Genomic DNA, 18,617 nt, shown 5'->3' on the forward strand with positions numbered 1-18,617 from the left:
CTGGGGCTGCTCCTGCCACTGCTAGAGGAAGGGAAGACCTCTCTGATAAGGTACGTTTGATCCAAAGAGGAGGGATGTTAGTTGGCTGCTGAGTTAGGAGTGCTCCAGGTAGAGAGGGTAGCAGGTTTCAAAGCCCGAGGCAGGAACGTGTTTGAGAAACATTAAGGAGCCCGTGTGGACAGAGCTGAGTGTGCTGTCAGGAACATAATAGATCTAAGACCAAAGACGCAGTAGCGGCACGGGGAGGGGAGAGTAAGACGGTCATGCAATCCATTTCAAGGAATCAGGCTTTTACTCCTAATGAGATGAGAAAACATGAGGCCTGGAGTACTGGAATGACATGAAATAATTTACATTTTCAAAGAATCCCTTTGGCTGCTGTGTAGAAAGTAGACAGAAGGGGGTAGGGATGCAAGCGGGAAAGCCACAGAGGAGGCTATTGCAAAACCTGACGATAGAGAGAATGGTTGGCTTCATCTTGGGTGGAGAGGTGGGATTGGTCCAGTTCTAGGATTGGTGCGAGTTCCAGGTTTATCTGTAAGGAGGGCAGGAAGGATTTATTATTGAGGAAGATATCGTTTGTAAGCGAGAGCAACAGATGACGAGTGATGCTCAGAAGTTTGTCCTGGTTACTGAAGAGAGTGGAGTTGTCATTTACTGTGATGGAGATGATATGTGGAGAAGGAGGTTTGGGTTGAGAAGTCAGGAGCTCTGTTTTGAACACTGTAAGTTAGATGTGCAGGGAGCTCTCTGCTATGTCACTATCTTTACTCGCCCAATGCTGACGACAACACAATCCACCAGCGAGGCCTAGCTTCCTCCAAAATGTAACTTGATTTCCTCTCTCTCTGCCCATCTCTGTTGCTCCTTCCCGTCAGTTTTCACAGCCTGTTTTCCTTCTGCTCTCTTTGTCTTTAAGTGTTTTTGCCAAACTGCAATGCAGGAATGCAATGAGGAATACGCTTGTGTATCCCCAACACTAGCATCATGACTGGTACACATACTCATCAGTAAGGATGTGTGGAATGAATGAGTGTGTCCCCCACCAGTTTGGATGGGCTGGCCCTCCAACCTGTGGTCTGCTGCTCACAGAAATTGCTTCTATTTTACAGGCTCTGCATGTTTTGCAAGACCTTGTTTAGAAAGCAGCCAAATCTCTATTTATTCATGGTGATTTATGTAACTTTGTTTTTACACTAACTACTTTTACCTTTTGGTTTGTTTATATTATTGTTTTTTTCCAATGTGCAAGGAACATTAAACATGAAGTTTTAGTTACACTCATTTCACAGAGTCATCACTAAAAAGACACCTCACATCAAGGTATTTTTTTAATTACCTTTCTTCCAGATGAAGATGATGGATGAATTCATTGTTTTTTTTTCATTCCTAGAAATCTGGGAAGTTGATGATCTTGTGCCAGAACACTTACAAAATGAAAGCCTGGAGAATAGACTGGAACAATGGCATGAATATAATGCATTTGAAAACTCTGTTCATCAGAACAGAACACATTTTGTGTTAAGGCAAAATCATGACCTATTTGACGTACATGGAAAAAGTATGAAATCAGATTTAACTTTACTTAACCAGAGCAGAAGCTGTGAAATAAAGAGCCCTGCAGAGCTTACTGGAGATGGGAAATCCTTTCTCCATGCTAACAATGAAGAATTTCATACTGACACTAAATTCCTTGAGAGCCAAAAACTCATCAGCACTAAGTCCCAATTCATCAGACATCAGAAAACTCAAAAAATAGAGAAGCCTCATGTATGCAGTGAATGTGGGAAAGCTTTTATCAAGAAGTCCTGGCTCACTGATCATCAGATCGTTCATACAGGAGAGAAGCCTCATCGATGTAACCTATGTGGGAAAGCATTCTCCAGAAAGTTCATGCTCACTGAACACCAGAGAACGCATACAGGAGAAAAACCTTATGAATGCGCTGAATGTGGCAAAGCCTTTCTCAAGAAATCACGGCTCAATATACATCAGAAAACACATACAGGAGAGAAACCGTATATATGTAGTGAATGTGGGAAAGGATTCATCCAGAAGGGAAATCTCATTGTACATCAGCGAATTCATACAGGTGAGAAACCTTATATATGCAACGAATGTGGAAAAGGCTTCATCCAGAAGACATGCCTCATAGCACATCAGAGATTTCACACAGGAAAGACTCCCTTTGTGTGCAGTGAATGTGGAAAATCCTGTTCCCAGAAGTCAGGTCTCATTAAACATCAAAGAATTCACACAGGGGAGAAACCCTTTGAATGCAGTGACTGTAGGAAAGCCTTCACCACGAAGCAAAAGCTCATTGTCCATCAAAGAACTCATACTGGAGAGAGACCCTATATTTGCAATGAGTGTGGGAAAGCTTTTGCCTACATGTCTTGTCTTGTTAAACATAAGAGAATACACACAAGAGAGAAACGTGGAGATTCAGTCAAGGTGGAGAACCCTCCCTCAGAGAGTCACAGCTCATCACAGACCAGTGTTGTCCTGCAGGAGAAAAACCTTGTTAATTCAGTGACTATGCAGGTGCCTTCTCTGCCTCCTCAGACATCCTTAAACATCAGTGGGCTTCTAGCAGACAGGAATGTGGTCATTGTGGGACAGCCTGTGGCCAGATGTGCACCCTCTGGAGGGTTTGCACAGGAGAGAAACCATATGAATGCAGTGAATGTGGTTGTGCCTTCAGTGGTCAATTATGTCTTATTTTATGTCACAGAAAACCAGTAGGAAAAAACTCAAGAGACATTCTGTGTGGAAAGGGGGTTGAGCAAAAATTTCTAGTTCATCTTATGTCTGAAAAGTACATACTGAGAGAAATTGTGTAAATGCTGAGACTGGGCACGCCTAATATCCTCATCCTCTTCAATAATTGCACTGATGCAGAGGCATAATGTGATAATAACCCAAACACATATCCATCAGTTGCTCTATTGTGTCAATTAAACGAATAAAGGAATCCTGAGTTCAACTAAGAGGTGGAAATATTAGGTGAATTTTTAAAAGGTATAATTTGTGTCTGGAATGTTGCTATGAATGAAAAACCAGGAATGGGCTAATATTGGATTGGTGGGATTTAAGGCATGTATATATCAATTCAGTTTCCCCAGGCCAGGGTGAAGCATTAATTGAAAACTGGGATGGCTACCATAACTCTTAGAAGTTCATGTTATGCAGAGGGACTTACAAAACAACAGCCTTAGATTGAATCCATTCATTCATTTCCTAAGTATTTGTCAAATACTTCCTTGTACTGGGTCCTGTTCCAGGAGCTGAGGATACAGTGGTGACCAAAACAGAGAAAGCCAATGGTTTCTTGAGGACAGCGTTGAGGTAGTCGGACTATCTTTAAGTGGTACCTGTACACACCAGCTAACCTAGTGAGAGGATGTAAATATCTACACTAGGTAAAACAGACATTGTCTTAGTCTTTTCTTGTTGCTGTAAGAGAATACCATGGGTGGTGTATAAAGGCAGAAATTTGCTTCTCACAGTTCTGGAAGCTGTGAAGTCCAAGATCAAGGTGCCAGCAGATTCGGTCTATTGAGGGCCTGTGTCTTGGTTCATAGAGGATAGTCATCTTGCTGTGTCCTCACATAGGGGAAGGGGCAAGAGAGCTCTCTGGGACATCTTTTATAAGGGCACTAATCCTATTCACGAGGGCTCCACTCTCATGACCTAATTACCTCTCACGTGTCCCACTTCTTAATACAATCACATTTGGGATTAGGCTTCAGCGTATGAATTTTGGGGGGACACATTCAGTCCATAGCAGATAGGGAGTAACTGGTTCAGGCGGCTGTGATAATTTCTTGTTCAAGGGGTATATTATTTTGAGGGTGGGCAAGGACTCCTCTTAATGGACTTTAAGCACCTTTGTATACATGTAAGTTATTTTTTTAATGCCCATGTCTTATCTTTCCAAGTAGATTAAAAATTCTTTGATAATTTTTTGCTATTTAAATTTTAAAGTTTTTACAACAAAATAAAAAATCAGTTCCTCAGTTGCACTAAACCCCATGCCAAGTCCTCATTAGTAATATGTGACTAGTGGCTACCTCATTAGACAGCAGACGATGAGCAAACTTAGCTAACTATATGGCCGAAAGGTATGTATGCACTGAGAGAAATTTGTCCTCATTTCCATAGCCCAGAAAGTTATACTGGAAAGCACTGATTTACATGATTTTCTATTTCTCAGCACAGAAAAAATAAAAACAAATTAGATACTGATTTGGAAAGTGAATGAAGGAGCTATTGGACTCTCAGAGTAACTTGTCATTGAAGGGAACGAGCCATTGGAAGGCAGTTCTAAAGAACACAGTTGTTTCCCTCCCAATTGTGTGTGATTAGAGACTCAGTGACTGCATGCAGGCTGGGCAGAGCAGAAAAGAAAAAGGATCCTCAGAGTAAATAGAATAAAAGGAAGACAAGAATCTTAGTCTCTAGGAATGGAGGCGAATATGGAGATGGGAGTTGAGATCCTAAGGGATGTCGTGGAGAAGAATCTTTGTATTTGTCCATAGGACTGTCACCCTTATGGGCTGTCACCATTTCAAAGATTGCAGCTCCAGTTAGCTGTTGAATTGAGACGTGCTTTCTCTTCATTATTCCCTCCCTGTCCTGGGAGTGGGGCTCTTGACTTTTCTCTATCCACAGTTCTTGCCCTTAATCTCCTGACTATCTCATAGTTATCCCCCTATCCAAGTTTCAAACAGTGAATCTTACTCATAGGAAGAGAATTGGAAATTTGCCATTCTGTAGCTGTCTCAGAATTCAACCTGAAATGCTGGGTTATTGGACAACTCATTCCTTTAGATGTATTTTAAAGCACCATCACCGTGCAAGGCACTGCGTTACACGCTGAGGATACGTCAGTGAACAAAACGGGCCAAGGGACGGTCTATGGAGTTTACACTCTAGTGAGGGAGAGAGACAGTACATGGATTACACAATGTCAGGAAGTGATAAGTCCTATGAAGAAAAATAAGGCCTAGTAATAGTAATTTATGTGTAGTAATGGGGGAGGCTTTATTTCCATTACCCTCTCCCCTTCATAGGCGTTTCAGGATATAGTTTGAACCAAGACCGAAGTACTAAGGGAGGCACCCATCATATTTGTAATCAGAGAATATTCCAGGATTGTTTCTAAAGATTGTCTGGGACAGACTTCTTGCCTCCGATTCTCTGAGAAACTTAAAAGAATGCAAATTCCGGAGTCACACCTGTCGACTGAAATAGTCTAGATGATAAAAGTGAAGGAGTTTATTCAATAATCAGCGTGAGGAATTTGAACCCCAGGAGAACAGTTCAACAGAGGGCTCTGATGGAACTGCTCCGAGGTGTGTGAGTTTTAAGTGCAGCTTATGTCTCTTGCACAAAACAGTGCACGTGAGGGGAAGAGGAAAAGAGAAAAAGCATTAAACTAGATATCATATATGTAAAAAAAAAAGGATAGAGTACATTTAGGCTTTCCTCTACGTTATCCATTGAAGGCAACATAAACAAGAATTTCTTGGTTATACATCAAACAAGTTCAGAGGCTGACATTATGTGTGTGGAGGGAGGCAGGGACCAGGGTCATTAATTTGTCCCTCCATCTCTAAGACATGCGGTTGGGAAATGTGAGAGTGAGGTACCCCTTTCTCTCTTCCTGTTGTGCATCTGTCCCGCTGACATCTTCAGTCGTGAGGTGTGGGGGTTGCAAGGTCATTTGACACAGGCTGAAGCTGGCCCGCACGGCTGCTTCACAGCACAGCCTGGATTTTATTGTACTGATTAAAAGCTTCTGCAGTTTCTTGCTACATTCGCCTGTTAGATCAGGGAGAGGGGTCCCCAAATCTGTCCACACATCTCACACCTCCTAAACCAGAACCTCTGGAGCTGGAAAAGAGGACTCTGCATTTTTTATTTTATTTTATTTTTTTTATTTTATTAATGTTATGATAGATTACAACCTTGTGAGATTTCAGTTGTACATTATTGTTAGTCATGTTGTGGGTACACCTCTTCCCCCTTTGTGCCCTCCCCCCACCGCCCCTTTTCCCTGGTAACCACCGATCAGATCTCCTTGTCAATATGTTAACTTCCACCTATGAGTGGAGTCATATAGAGCTCGTCTTTCTCTGACTGGCTTATTTCGCTTAACATAATACCCTCGAGGTCCATCCACGTTGCTGTGAATGGGCCAATTTTGTCTTTTTTTATGGCTGAGTAGTATTCCATTGTGTATATATACACCATATCTTCTTTATCCAATCATCTGTTTCTGGGCATGTAGGTTGGTTCCACGTCTTGGCTATTGTAAATAATGCTGCGATGAACATAGGGGTGCAAGGGACTCTTAGGATTTCTGATTTCAGGTTCTTAGGATAGATACCCAGTAATGGGATGGCTGGGTCATAGGGTATTTCTATTCTTAACTTTTTGAGAAATCTCCATACTGTTTTCCATAGTGGCTGTACCAGTTTGCATTCCCACCAACAGTGTATGAGGGTTCCTTTTTCTCCACAACCTCTCCAACATTTGTCGCTCTTGGTTTTGGATGTTTTTGCCAATCTAACGGGTGAGGACTCTGCATTTTTAACGGCCTGATGCACACCTATTTTTGAGCATATTTGCCATAAACCCTGGATTACTGTCCCCATCACCACCTCCATATAATAATAGGATGGGTTGTAGCTGTGCCCTTCCCATTGACTCCAGACTTTTACTGAGCTCACTTTTAGTGGCCTTTTCCTGAGTCCCCACCCCAGTCACAACTTAGGCTCGTCCCAGCCGCTCTTTTCCCCTAGTTGGCGACGGCCAGCCTCACACCATACCAGCTTCTGGAAATCTTTTTCTGTTGTTAAAAACAGCTTCCTGCAAACTAGTTTCCACCCAGAAGGCTTCTCATGGCTGTCCGTTTAAGGGATGTATTATCTTTTCCCTTTTAGGAGTGTGTTCTCAGCTGCTACACCAGCAACTGCACTCCTACTTGTCCGTTTGAAAACTTTTTCTTCTGTCTGCAGAGTGGATAACATGCGCCACGGCCATATTACTTCTCCGCCGAGCCCGCTCAAAGGAACTTAGCCCGCTTCATATTCGCCTTGTAAAGCTCGAGACTCTGAAAATGTAGCCATTTCTGCAAAAGTCCAACTCCCAGAAAATGAGACAATTCTAGCGACTTCTCACCTTCCGGCCAACCCCGGCTACTGGCGGCAAATCCAGCCGCTTGCCTCCTGTACGTCAGGTGTCCCAACATGGCCGCCCCCATGTGACGGCGAGCTGGGCGCGGACATATTGCCTCCGAGGGACAAGAGGGAAATCCACTAGTCCGCGTTACTTCAAATACTTAAGACCCACATCGGCTGCCGTAGACGGAGCCGACAGGGGCTACCGGTCCAGAAGTCCGAGCAGTTTACGGAAGTACAACGCTTAGACTCTCCTACTGGGTCTGGGGAAACAGGTCAGTGTGTGGTTTTGTCGCTGGAAGTTTGTTGTCACAGTGGGGGCTTTGTTTCTCACAGATTGACGTTTGGGCTTGGTGTAGTATGGTCCCATGGACTTATTGCCGGGCACGGGGGGAGGGTGGAGGCGCCGAGGTGGAGGCATTTCAGGGGACCCGATGGGAACTTGAGGTATTTGAGGAGAACCGGACGCGTCTGTGTGTGGTCGGCGTGCCCTGGGCGTCCGTACAACGATTAAGATTCTCTGGAGATCAACGCCCTTGTCTCGACGGTCAGGCTGTGGGGTTCTGCAATCACCCCGCTTGTAGGGAATGCGGGTGGTGTTCACAATGATCGCAGTGTCTGGTGCAGGTTGGGGATTTAATATGGGGCTCAGTGATGCTGGGGTCGGGGTGTCTGGTCCACGTTTCGGATTGATACAGGGTGTGTGGTCAGTGTCTGCGGCACAGAGAGGTTGTGAGGGCTAAAGCTGTGCAAGCGTAGGACCCCCGGCTGGTGGTTGGGTTGAAGTTCCAACTTCGGCGGCGGGGACAGGAGGAGGTACCTCCCAGGGCAGTAGTTCGAAAGCATCTCTTTTTCAGCCTTTAATTCAGGAGTTGACTGACTACAGATCGAGGGACTAAAGGAGCAACGCACGTCCGTTATGTATCGTCTATGGCTGCTTTCGCCCTTCAAAGGCAGAACTGAGTCTTTGGCCCGCAAAGTGGAAAATGTGTACCTGTCTCTTTGCAGAAAATGCTTGCCAACGCCTGCGCGCACCTCTTAATATATGGCAGTGGGCTCTGTTGCTTATTTGTCTGACATCCAACACGCCTTCTTCTTTGTTAGCAGAATTTCCATTTTGTTAAGTATTCATCCCTCCGGCAGTGACCCATATCCTAGTTTGTGAGTGAGTCCGAGTTGGTCGTAGTCATTCCTGCTGGTTCCAGTTCCCGCTGCTAGTGACTGACTTGCTGTGGAATGAGCTTAGGTATATGGTGCAGTCCTAGCCAGTTATGTATGTGAAAGTCTGCTTGGCGGTTTCTGGAGGAGCATTTTCTCTTTTAAATAAGAAATTCCCTGAATCATTTTTTCCATGTCGATGATGATACTGTTTGAATATAACCTTAATTTTCTGTTTCATTTTCTAACGTTTATAACTTATTCTTGTCTCAATGCATTGGCTCACCTCTGCAAGAGAGTTGAAAAGGTGTGGTAGTGCACACCTTTGTCTTGTTGCCTACGTGTAAAATTCACCTGCTTTATTGTCTGGAGTTAACATGTTTTCAGGAGTGTTAATCCAGGATTTCAAATTTAACGATGTAAAGTTATTCATACTATTCTTTCAGAGAAGAAAAAGTCAGTATTTTTATCTGAGTCGTATCCCCCATTAATTCTTTATATTCTTTATTTGCACTTTCTCTTTTGCCTTTCTACATATTTATCTCACTATAAATATGTATGTATTACTGGTCTTTTCAAATAACAGGGTTTTGGTATTGTTGAGCTCTTTCATTTATTAATTTAAAAGGTCTGCAAGTTCATCAGTATAAAAGCAATATATCTATGAATAGTCATTGCTCAGGTCAAGAAATGGAACATTGCCAGCGCACCAGTGGTGCTCTGTCTCTTCCCAATTATATTACGTCCTCACACCCAAAGGTAATTACCATCCTGCTCTCCATACCAAGCACTTTAAGGCTTTTCTTTATAGTTTTATCGTATAATTAATTTCTCATCATTATATTTTATTTAGTTGTGCCTATTTTTAACTGTGTATCAATGTCATTATGCATCATGCATTTTTTTTGGTCACCGTGTATTTTATTATTTCTCCTATGCATTCTACACTGTCATCATGCATGTTTTTATGTCAGGCTTCTTTTGCTCAATAATTCTAAGAATCATTGATGTTTTTGCACATAGGTGTCTTTTTTTTTTTGCTCTGTAACATGGGTCAGGCAAACCTATTCTATAATGTTTACACAGTAAATATTTTAGGAGTTGTAGGCCACAGGAGGTTTCTCACATATGCCTCTTTGTTTTTGTTTTACAATCCTTTAAAAATGTAAAAAGCATTCTTAGCCTGCAAGCTGGGCAGAGGGTGTAGTTTCTTCATAGCGTTCCATTTCAATATATGGCAGTTTTTCCTACTATTTGTTAAATGTGTGGTGTTTGTACTTTGGCTTATTATGAGTAATGCTGCTGTGAAAATTATTGTCCATGTGTTCTGGTTCAAATGTGCCCTATATTTGGAGGGATATATATCTTAGCTGTGTGTTTCACAGTGAAATTGCTTCCGAGTTGGTGAACGTGTGGCGATGTAGTCAGAGTGGCCTGCCTGGAGAGGGCATGGAAGCTCCCCGCCCTTTCTGCATGCCTTGCCCTATGGATCTCTTCCATCTGGCTGTTCCTGAGTTATATCCTTTTATAATAAGTAAATACAGTGAGTAAAATGTTTCTCTGAGTCCCGTGAGGTGCTCTAGCTAATCAGTCAACTCAAGGAGGGGGTTGTTGGAACCTCCATTCTGTAGCTGGTTGGTTCAGAAGCACAGGTGACAACCTGGGCTTGTGTTTGTGTCTGAGGTAGGAGGTGGGGGGCAGTCTTGTAGGACTGAGCCCTTACCCTGTGGGAGCCGACCCTACCTCAAGGTAGATAGTGTCCGAAATGAGTTGAATTGTAGGATACCCAGCTGGTGTTGCAGAATTGCTTGGTGGTTTGTTAAAAAAAACACACATTTTAACTGATAGCAGAATGGTACCTTCTTGTGGATGAGTTTCTTATTATTACATTTCCTTCTTCTGCTAGCACTGTAAATTAATACTTCAAGAAAATTAGTAGTTTTCATCATGACAATAGGGATGACGTATAGCATGGAATCTTACTTTGTCAAGTTCTTATGTTAATTAGTACTTTTACATTCTTCTCTGACAATACAGGGATCTTGGAGCACTTCAGCTTCATTCACCATCTACTTCTAATTTATATACTATTATTGTGTATTTTAGTTTTTTATGTACTTAAAACCTCCTAAGATATTATCATTATTGCTTATAAGATTTGCCCAGTTCCTTGGTTTTCAAACTGAAATGCGTGAACTCACGAGGTGTACAAAAATGTTTGAAGAGGCCCCTGAGCACACGTGGTTTATTTTTTTAATTTATTTTTAATTTATTTATTTTTATTTTTTTTTCTGCTTTTTTTTTTCTCCTCCCCAAAGCCCCCCAGTACATAGTTGTATACTTTAGTTGTGGGTCATTCCGGCCGCAGCATGTAGGACACCGCCCCAACGTGGCCTAATGAGCAGTGCCACGACTGCGCCCAGGATCCGAACCAGCGAAACCCTGGGCCGCCACAGCAGACTGCTCAAACTCAACCACTCGGCCATGGGGCTGGCCTGCACACGTGGTTTAAAGGAAACAGTGCCCAGATCCTCTCCTTCCAGAGGGTGTGTTTTGTATAATTGATGTGCCTGAGATTCACCTGCTCCTGAGGCATGGTGCTGGGGTGGATCTCATTTCCCTTGTCTGCCTTCAGTCACCCCACTTAAACTTCACAGATAAAGGCTACCTCCGCCACATTCAGAACCTTAGGCTTTATTGGTCAGGAGTATAAAATCTCCTGGGTACCAAATAAAGGGACACTTAGCAGTACTGTGGTTGTTGTGTGAAGGTGCGTGCTCAGGAGCAGTGAGGCGTCTGGGCCCAGAGGAAATGCCCCACTCAGACTGAATTTTCTCCTCAGCCCACAGGTCCTGACTCCCCAGGAGGAAGAGAATCATGTGAAGGAGGAAGAAGTTACAGGATTTGGTATCAGTATTTCTGGGGACACACTTGACTGAGGACTGAGATTTCTGAACAGGAATTCAGAGCAGATCCGGAAGACAAAGACAGAGCCTCTGCACTGCCAGCTGTTTTCGAGAAGAGGAGAAAATGATCGAGGCCCAGGTGACTTTTGGTTTATTTTATTCTTTCCTTTGTTCCGTAGTGGATTTTTAGAGCCCTGTCACAAAGCACTTCCATTAATCTGAAAAGTCTGCATAAATAGATCTTTTGTCTGTCATATGTATATGAATGCGGTGTTTCTAGGTTAACAAGATTTAACTTCTACACATTGTAGAAACTTCTCATTGATGAATGGATGGATGACTGCACAATTACAGAATATTTTATTAGGCATTTGCTTCTTCAATGATATATTAAGATAAAAACCCCACTGGATATCTAGATGCAACCCATAAAGTGGAAATAAGCAGAAAACTTTAACATTTCTTCCATATCATCAAAAGGACATCACTTCATTAAGAAGCACTGTTATTACAGGAACCCCTGACATTTGACGATGTGGCTGTGGACTTCACCAGGGAGGAGTGGCAGCTCCTGGCCCCTGCTCAGAAGGACCTGTACCGGGACGTGATGTTGGAGAACTATAGCAACCTGGTGTCATTGGGTAAGGACAGCTCCCGTGTGTCACTCAGAGGGTCCCCAGTCAGTGGTGTTTCCATTCTCAGCTTCTGAAAGCTCTGGAGTGTCTGTGGTGCTCTGAAGTGGTAGATTCTTAGTCCCCTCCCTGGCCCTGAGAAGTGGGTACATTCTCCTTTCTCCTGAGAGAAAGCCTTTACTTTGTAGGTGTGAAAATTATTTTGTCTTCAAATACAACATTCTGCAGCATTCACAGAACCCGGTCCCAATTCATTGTGTCTAATTCTTCTGGTATTTCCCACCAACAGGTTATCAAGCCAGCAAACCAAACGCACTCTCCAGGTTGGTGCAAGGAGAACCACCATGGACAATGGAAGATGAAATCCACTGTCGAACCCATTCAGGTGAGTGAGAGAACCTGCAAGGGGCAGGCTGTGGACATCACATTCTGGTCGTTCAGAGAAGAGTCACAGCGGTGAAGGGGATTTAAGGATAGGTCACCAGTCCTCCCCGTGTCTCTCCTGTGTGAGTCCTCTCTTTCTTTGTAGGAGTTTATCCCTTTATCTCTTCTGGGATCTGTTCCTTCTTTATTTTATCTACATCTTGATTTTTTGTTTGTTTGCATACTTTCTTCTTCCTAGGATTCTAGAATGTTTCCCTTCTTCCTCATACTCTCCCACCTCCTTGCTATGAAATTCCACCTTCCAAGGCCTTTCTCCAGAGAAAACTTTGAATTCCTCACTGTCTTCTGACTACTGCACCTTTCTGCCTCATTGCTAATGTTGATTTCCCTTCCTAACATCCACTCCATCTTGGATGCTGTACCCCCAAAGTAAACTGATCTTCACTGTGCCTTTGTCCTAACTGAGGTTCTCCAAAGGTTCTGTTTTCCATTTCCTCATCAATTTCCTAACCCTTCAGAGTTTTCTTCATTCTATTAAGCTAAGCTCCTTCTCTTCACTGGAGAAGACTCCCAAATGGCCATCTCCCCAACATCATCCACCACAGACTTTAGGTCTATGTAATTTACTCATCTTGATGGCAACTCTCCTGAGTTCCCAGTAACTGCAAGGATCTAGAATCATCTTTCTTCCTGGAAAACCCTCGTTAAGTTTAGGTTCTCCTTTACTCCTGTGTATCTTACATCTTGGCCGTCCAGTCATTATCTCAAATGTTCCCCACCTGCAGAGCTTCCTTCTTTAAAGGGCTCTGCTGTTCATGATGTATTTTAACCAGAAAAGAGATTTTAACATCCTACATTCTCAGTTCCAGCCTAAACCAGATCGTCACTCTTGCCTACTTTGAATTAATTCCTTTGTGTATTTAAGGAATTGTGTAGTAATCTCAGTAAGCTGATCTTTCCTCTAGTTTCTCGTAGATGTTACCATTGTGTTCGTTTCCTGAGAGCTTTCATTTTTATCCCATCATCATCTGATGACATTAAGTCCCAGTTAACCACATTGCTGTTATATAACATGAAATTGTTTTAGTGATCTCTGTGATAGAGTATTATCTTGTTCACACAGATGTTCATCCTCTCTCCTAAATTCCCCAACTTGTTCCATACATGTGATTGCTTACTTGATTCATTCCTTTATAAATTATTTTTTGACAGCCTAGTGTATGCTAGAGGGCAAGAGCAGGGAGAAAAAGCATGGACCAAGAGCTTTCATTCTAAGAGGAGACATAAAATTAATAAAAAGTAATCTATGCGGGTGAAAAGTACTGTGATGAAATTAAGTCAGTGTAATTATAACAGTAGGGGCTGAGGCTGGGGCTGCTCTTTATGGAAAGGGAACACCTCTCTGAGTGTAGGTTGTAAGTCTAGGCTGTAGATGTGCCTGGAGCTCTCTGCTGTGTCACTATCTTCACTCTCCCCATGCTGATCACAACACTGGATCCACCAGTGATGCCTTGCATCCTCCAAAATGTTACTTATTTCCTCCTCCTCTTCCCCATTTCCATTGCTCCTTCCCAGCAATTTTCACAACCTGTTTTCCTTGTGCTCTCTTTGCCCTTTGAGTATTTTTACCAAACTGCAGTGCAGGCTCTGTAAACGTGAGGAATAGGCTTGTGTATCCCCAACGCCGGCAGTATGCCTGGTACATGCAGTCATCAGTAAGGATGTGTGCAATGAATGAGTGTGTCCCTCACCAGTTTGGATGAGGTGGCCCTCCAACCTGTGGTGTGCCGCTCACAGTGAACTGCTTGTATTTTACAGGCTCTGCATGTTTTGCAAGGCCTTGTTTGGAAAGCAGCCCAATTTGTATTTATTCATTATTACTGCTTTTTCCAATGTACAAGGAACATTAAACAGGAAGTTTTATTTACACTCATGGGGTCATCACTATAAAGACACTTCACATCAAGGTATTTTTAAAAATACCTTTATTCAAGAATAATTCATTGTTTTCTTTCCTAGAAATCTGGAAACTTGACGATCATGTGCCAGAACACTTACAAAAAGAAAGTATGGAGGATAGACTGGAACAATGGCATGATCGTGACACATTTGAAAATTCTCTTCATAAGAGCAGAACTCATTTGGTGTTAAGGCAAAATCATGACCTAGTTGACGTACATGGAAAAAGTATGAAATCAAATTTAACTTTACTTAACCAGAGCAGAAGCTATGAAACAAAGAGCTCTGCGGAGCTTACTGGAGATGGGAAATCCTTTCTCCATGCTAACAATGAACAATTTCATACTGACACTAAATTCCCTGAGAGCCAAAAACTCGTCAGCACTAAGTCCCAATTCATTAAGCATCAGAAAACTCAAAAAATAAAGAAACCTCATGTATGCAGTGAATGTGGGAAAGCTTTTATCAAGAAGTCTTGGCTTACTGATCACCAGAATCTTCATACAGGAGAGAAACCCCATCAATGTAGTCTGTGTGGGAAAGCATTCTCCAGAAAGTTTATGCTCACTGAACACCAGAGAATGCATACAGGAGAAAAACCTTATGAATGCACTGAATGTGGCAAAGCCTTTCTCAAGAAATCACGGCTCAATATACATCAGAAAACTCACACAGGAGAGAAACCCTTTATATGCAGTGAGTGTGGGAAAGGATTTATCCAGAAGGGAAATCTCATGGTACATCTCCGGATTCATACAGGTGAGAAACCTTATAAATGCAATGAATGTGGAAAAGGATTCAGCCAGAAGACATGCCTCATAGCACATCAGAGATTTCACACAGGAAAGACTCCCTTTGTGTGCAGTGAATGTGGAAAATCCTGTTCCCAGAAGACAGGTCTCATTAAACATCAAAGAATTCACACAGGGGAGAAACCCTTTGAATGCAGTGACTGTGGGAAAGCCTTTATCGGGAAGTCACAGCTTGTTATACATCAGAGAACTCATACAGGAGAGAAGCCCTATGGATGCAGTGAATGTGGGAAATCATTCAGAGGGAAGTCAGTCCTCAATAAACATCAGAAAATTCATTCAGTCAAGGTGGAGAATCCTTCCTCTGAGAGTCACAGGGTATCACAGACCAGTGTTGTCCTGCAGGAGAAAAACTTTGTTAATATGGTGACTATGCAAGTGCCTTCTGTGGTCCCTCAGACATCATTAAACATCAGTGGGCTCCTAGCAGACAGGAATGTAGTCATAATGGGACACCCTGTGGCCAGATGTGCACCATCAGGAGGGTTTGCACAGGAGAGAACCCTTATGAATGCAGTGAATGTGCTTGTGCCTTCAGAGATCAATTACGTCTTATTTTATGTCATGGAAAACCAGTAGGAAAAAACTCAGAGACATCTGGTGTAGAAAAAGGTTGAGGAAAAATTTCTAGCTCATATTATGGCTAAAACATATCTACTGAGAGAAACTGTATAAATGCTGAGACTAAGAACACCTGACATCCTCATCCTCTCCAATAAATGCATTCATACAGAGGCATAATCTGATGCTAACCCAAACACATATCCATCAATTGCTCTATTGTGTCAGTTCAACTAAGTGGAGGAAATAAGTGAATTCTTAAAACATATAATTTATATCTAGAATGTTGCTATGAATGAAAAACCAGTAAAGGGCTAATATTGGATGGTGGGATATAAGGCATGTATATATTAATTCATTTTCCCCAGGCAAAAGTGAAGCATTAATTGAAAACTAGGCTGGCCACCATAAACTCTTAGAAGTTTATATTATGCAGAGGGACTTATGAAACAACAGCCTTAGATTGACTCAATCATTCATTTACCGAGTTTTTGTCAATTACTTCCTTTGTACCTGGTTGTGTGCTGGGAGCTAAGGATAGAGTGGTGATCAAAACAGAAAAAGCCTATGGTCTCCTAGAGAGAGCACTGAGATAGTCAGATTATCATTGAGTGGTATCACTACACTGCGACTAATCTAGTGAGAGGATGTTAATATCTGTATTAAGTGAAATGGACATGGAGTAATTGGTTCAAAGGAATATGACAGTTTATTATTGAAGGAGCATATTATTTGGGACGATTCGAGAAGGACTCTTCCTAATGGTAGTTAATCACCATAGAACACAAGTTATTTTTTTTTTTAAAGATTTGATTTTTTCCTTTTTCTCCCCAAAGCCCCCCCAGTACATAGTTGTATATTCTTTGTTGTGGGTCCTTCTGGTTGTGGCATGTGGGACGCTGCCTCAGTGTGGTTTAATGAACAGTGCCATGTCCGCACCCAGGATTTGAACCAACGAAACACTGGGCCGCCTGCAGCGGAGCGCGCGAACTTAACCACTCGGCCACGGGGCCAGCCCCAACACAAGTTATTTTTTAAATGTACATTTCTTATCTCCACAAGGAGATTATAAAATCCTTAATTATATCACTTTACTTAACTTTTAATGTTTAAAAAAATTGAAAAGCAGTAAGATGACAAATCAGTCTCTCAGTGGCACCGGCCATATTTCAAGTGCTCAACAGTCATGTATGACTAGTGGCTACAGAATTGGACAGCGCAATGAGCCAAACAGTGGGACAATGAGAGAGAGCTCTATCATCATTTTCATTATACCAGGAAGTTATATTGGAGAGTGCTGGTTTCCATGATTTTCTATTTTCCATCACATAGGAAAAATCCTAGTTATATAGAGATTTGGAAAGTGAATGAATGAACTAATGGGCTAATCAAAGTGTATCTTGTCATTGAAGGGAAAGATGGTTCTAAAGAACAGAATTGTCATCCGAAAAGGTTTTTGTTTGGGATCAGATAGACTTAATAACTGATTATAAAGGGACAAGGCAGAAAAGGAAACTGATTCCTAGAGTAAACAGAACAAAAAGCAACATGAGAAGCTCTGGAGAGTACAGGAAGTGGGAGGAGGTGAGATCTTTTTGGAATGTCTTGGAGTTGAATTCTTTTTGTTTTTTTTGAGGAAAATTAGCCCCAAGCTAATTGCTGCCAATCCTCTTTTTTTTTTTTTGCTGAGGAAGACTGGCCCTGAGCTAACATCCGTGCCCATCTTCCTCTACTTTATATGTGGGACGCCTACCACAGCATGGCCTGTCAAGCAGTGCCATGTCTGCACCTGGGATCTGAACTGGTGAACCCCTGGCCGCCAAAGCGGAACATGTGCATTTAACCACTGCACCACCAGGCTTGCCCCTGGAGTTGAATTCTTAAATTTGTCCACAGGCCTGTCACCTGTGAGAGTGGCTGTTTAAAGATCCCGGATTCTCTGTGACTTGCTGAGTTGAGACATACAACTTCTGTCTCCCTCATTCCTTCCCACTGTCCTAGGAGTGGCATCTTCGCCTTCTCCTTTATCCAGAGTTTTTTCCCATGAGCCCATGAAGATATGCTACCCCAGTTACAAACAGTGAGTCCTACTCATAGGAATAGAAATGGAAATTTGCCACGTTGTGGCTGTCTCAGAATTCACTTGCAATCCTGGGTTTGGGTAATTTACTCCTCCAGAAATATTTTAAAGCACCATCACTATGCGAGGCACTTTATTACTCACTGAGGATACACCGGTGAACAAAACAGCGAAGGAAGAGCATTTACAGAGTTTACAGTCTAGAGAGGGAGAGAGACAGTAAATGGATTACATAGTATCAGGAAGTGGTAAGTCTTATGAAGGAAAATAAGGCCTAGTAATAGATAGTAATTTATAGTAATCTGTAGATAGTAATGGGAGATTACCCCCTCCCCAAAGGAAGGCTTTTCCGGATATAATTTGAGCCAAGAACAAAGTACAGAGGAGAGTCACCCATCATAATCATAATCAGAGAACATTCCAGGACTGTTCCTAATGATTTTTTATGATAGGTTTCCTGCCTCAGGTTCTCTGGGAAACTTAGAAGAATGCAAATTCCTGAGTCATACCTCACACCTCCTAAACCAGAACCTCTGGGATGAGTCTAGGACTGTGCATTTTTAACAATGGCCTGTTGCACACCTAATTTTGAACCTATTCACCCTAAATCCTGGAATATGTCCCCATCACCACTCTCACATTATAATGATATGGATTCAAGACAGATACTCTCCAGCAAAGAATCAGCCATGAGTGCTCCAGTAACCAGACCCTCTGATGTCCACTTCCGGCCACGGCAAGGTCAGGTTGGCTCACTGGTGGAACTGCTCAGTCAGGGCCCCAGGATGGGTTGGCCAGGCTGCCCTGAGCCTTGAGGACCAAGTGCTGAGCTCCCTTTTCAGAGCCTGACATCCCCAGGTGAACAAGGCCTCGTGTACACCTAAGCCTGCTACCACACTCAGGTTCCTTATGGTTCCAATAAAGATCACCCTTCGCCT

The 18,617-nt window shown here is 42.6% G+C and overlaps 1 protein-coding gene across 4 annotated transcripts in view; it reads left to right on the forward strand.

Annotated features, from left to right (window-relative positions):
• LOC106825281 (zinc finger protein 615) overlaps positions 1-18,617 on the forward strand; it is a 54,377-nt gene extending 35,760 nt beyond the window's left edge. Inside the window, exons 1-5 of one of the 4 annotated variants that reach the window (XM_014831977.3) lie at positions 7,334-7,462; positions 11,188-11,390; positions 11,766-11,892; positions 12,173-12,268; positions 14,287-18,617. In XM_014831977.3, the coding sequence (XP_014687463.3) occupies positions 11,376-11,390; positions 11,766-11,892; positions 12,173-12,268; positions 14,287-15,617 (1,569 nt within the window). In that variant the 5' untranslated portion in view covers positions 7,334-7,462; positions 11,188-11,375 and the 3' untranslated portion in view covers positions 15,618-18,617. Of the gene's footprint in view, positions 1-1,393; positions 4,019-7,333; positions 7,463-7,578; positions 7,635-11,187; positions 11,391-11,765; positions 11,893-12,172; positions 12,269-14,286 lie in introns of those variants that run through there. The other 3 variants (XM_070499466.1, XM_070499468.1, XM_070499467.1) reach the window with 3 other exon arrangements.

This window comes from Equus asinus, chromosome 26 (assembly GCF_041296235.1).
Source record: "Equus asinus isolate D_3611 breed Donkey chromosome 26, EquAss-T2T_v2, whole genome shotgun sequence".
NCBI lineage: Eukaryota > Metazoa > Chordata > Mammalia > Perissodactyla > Equidae > Equus > Equus asinus.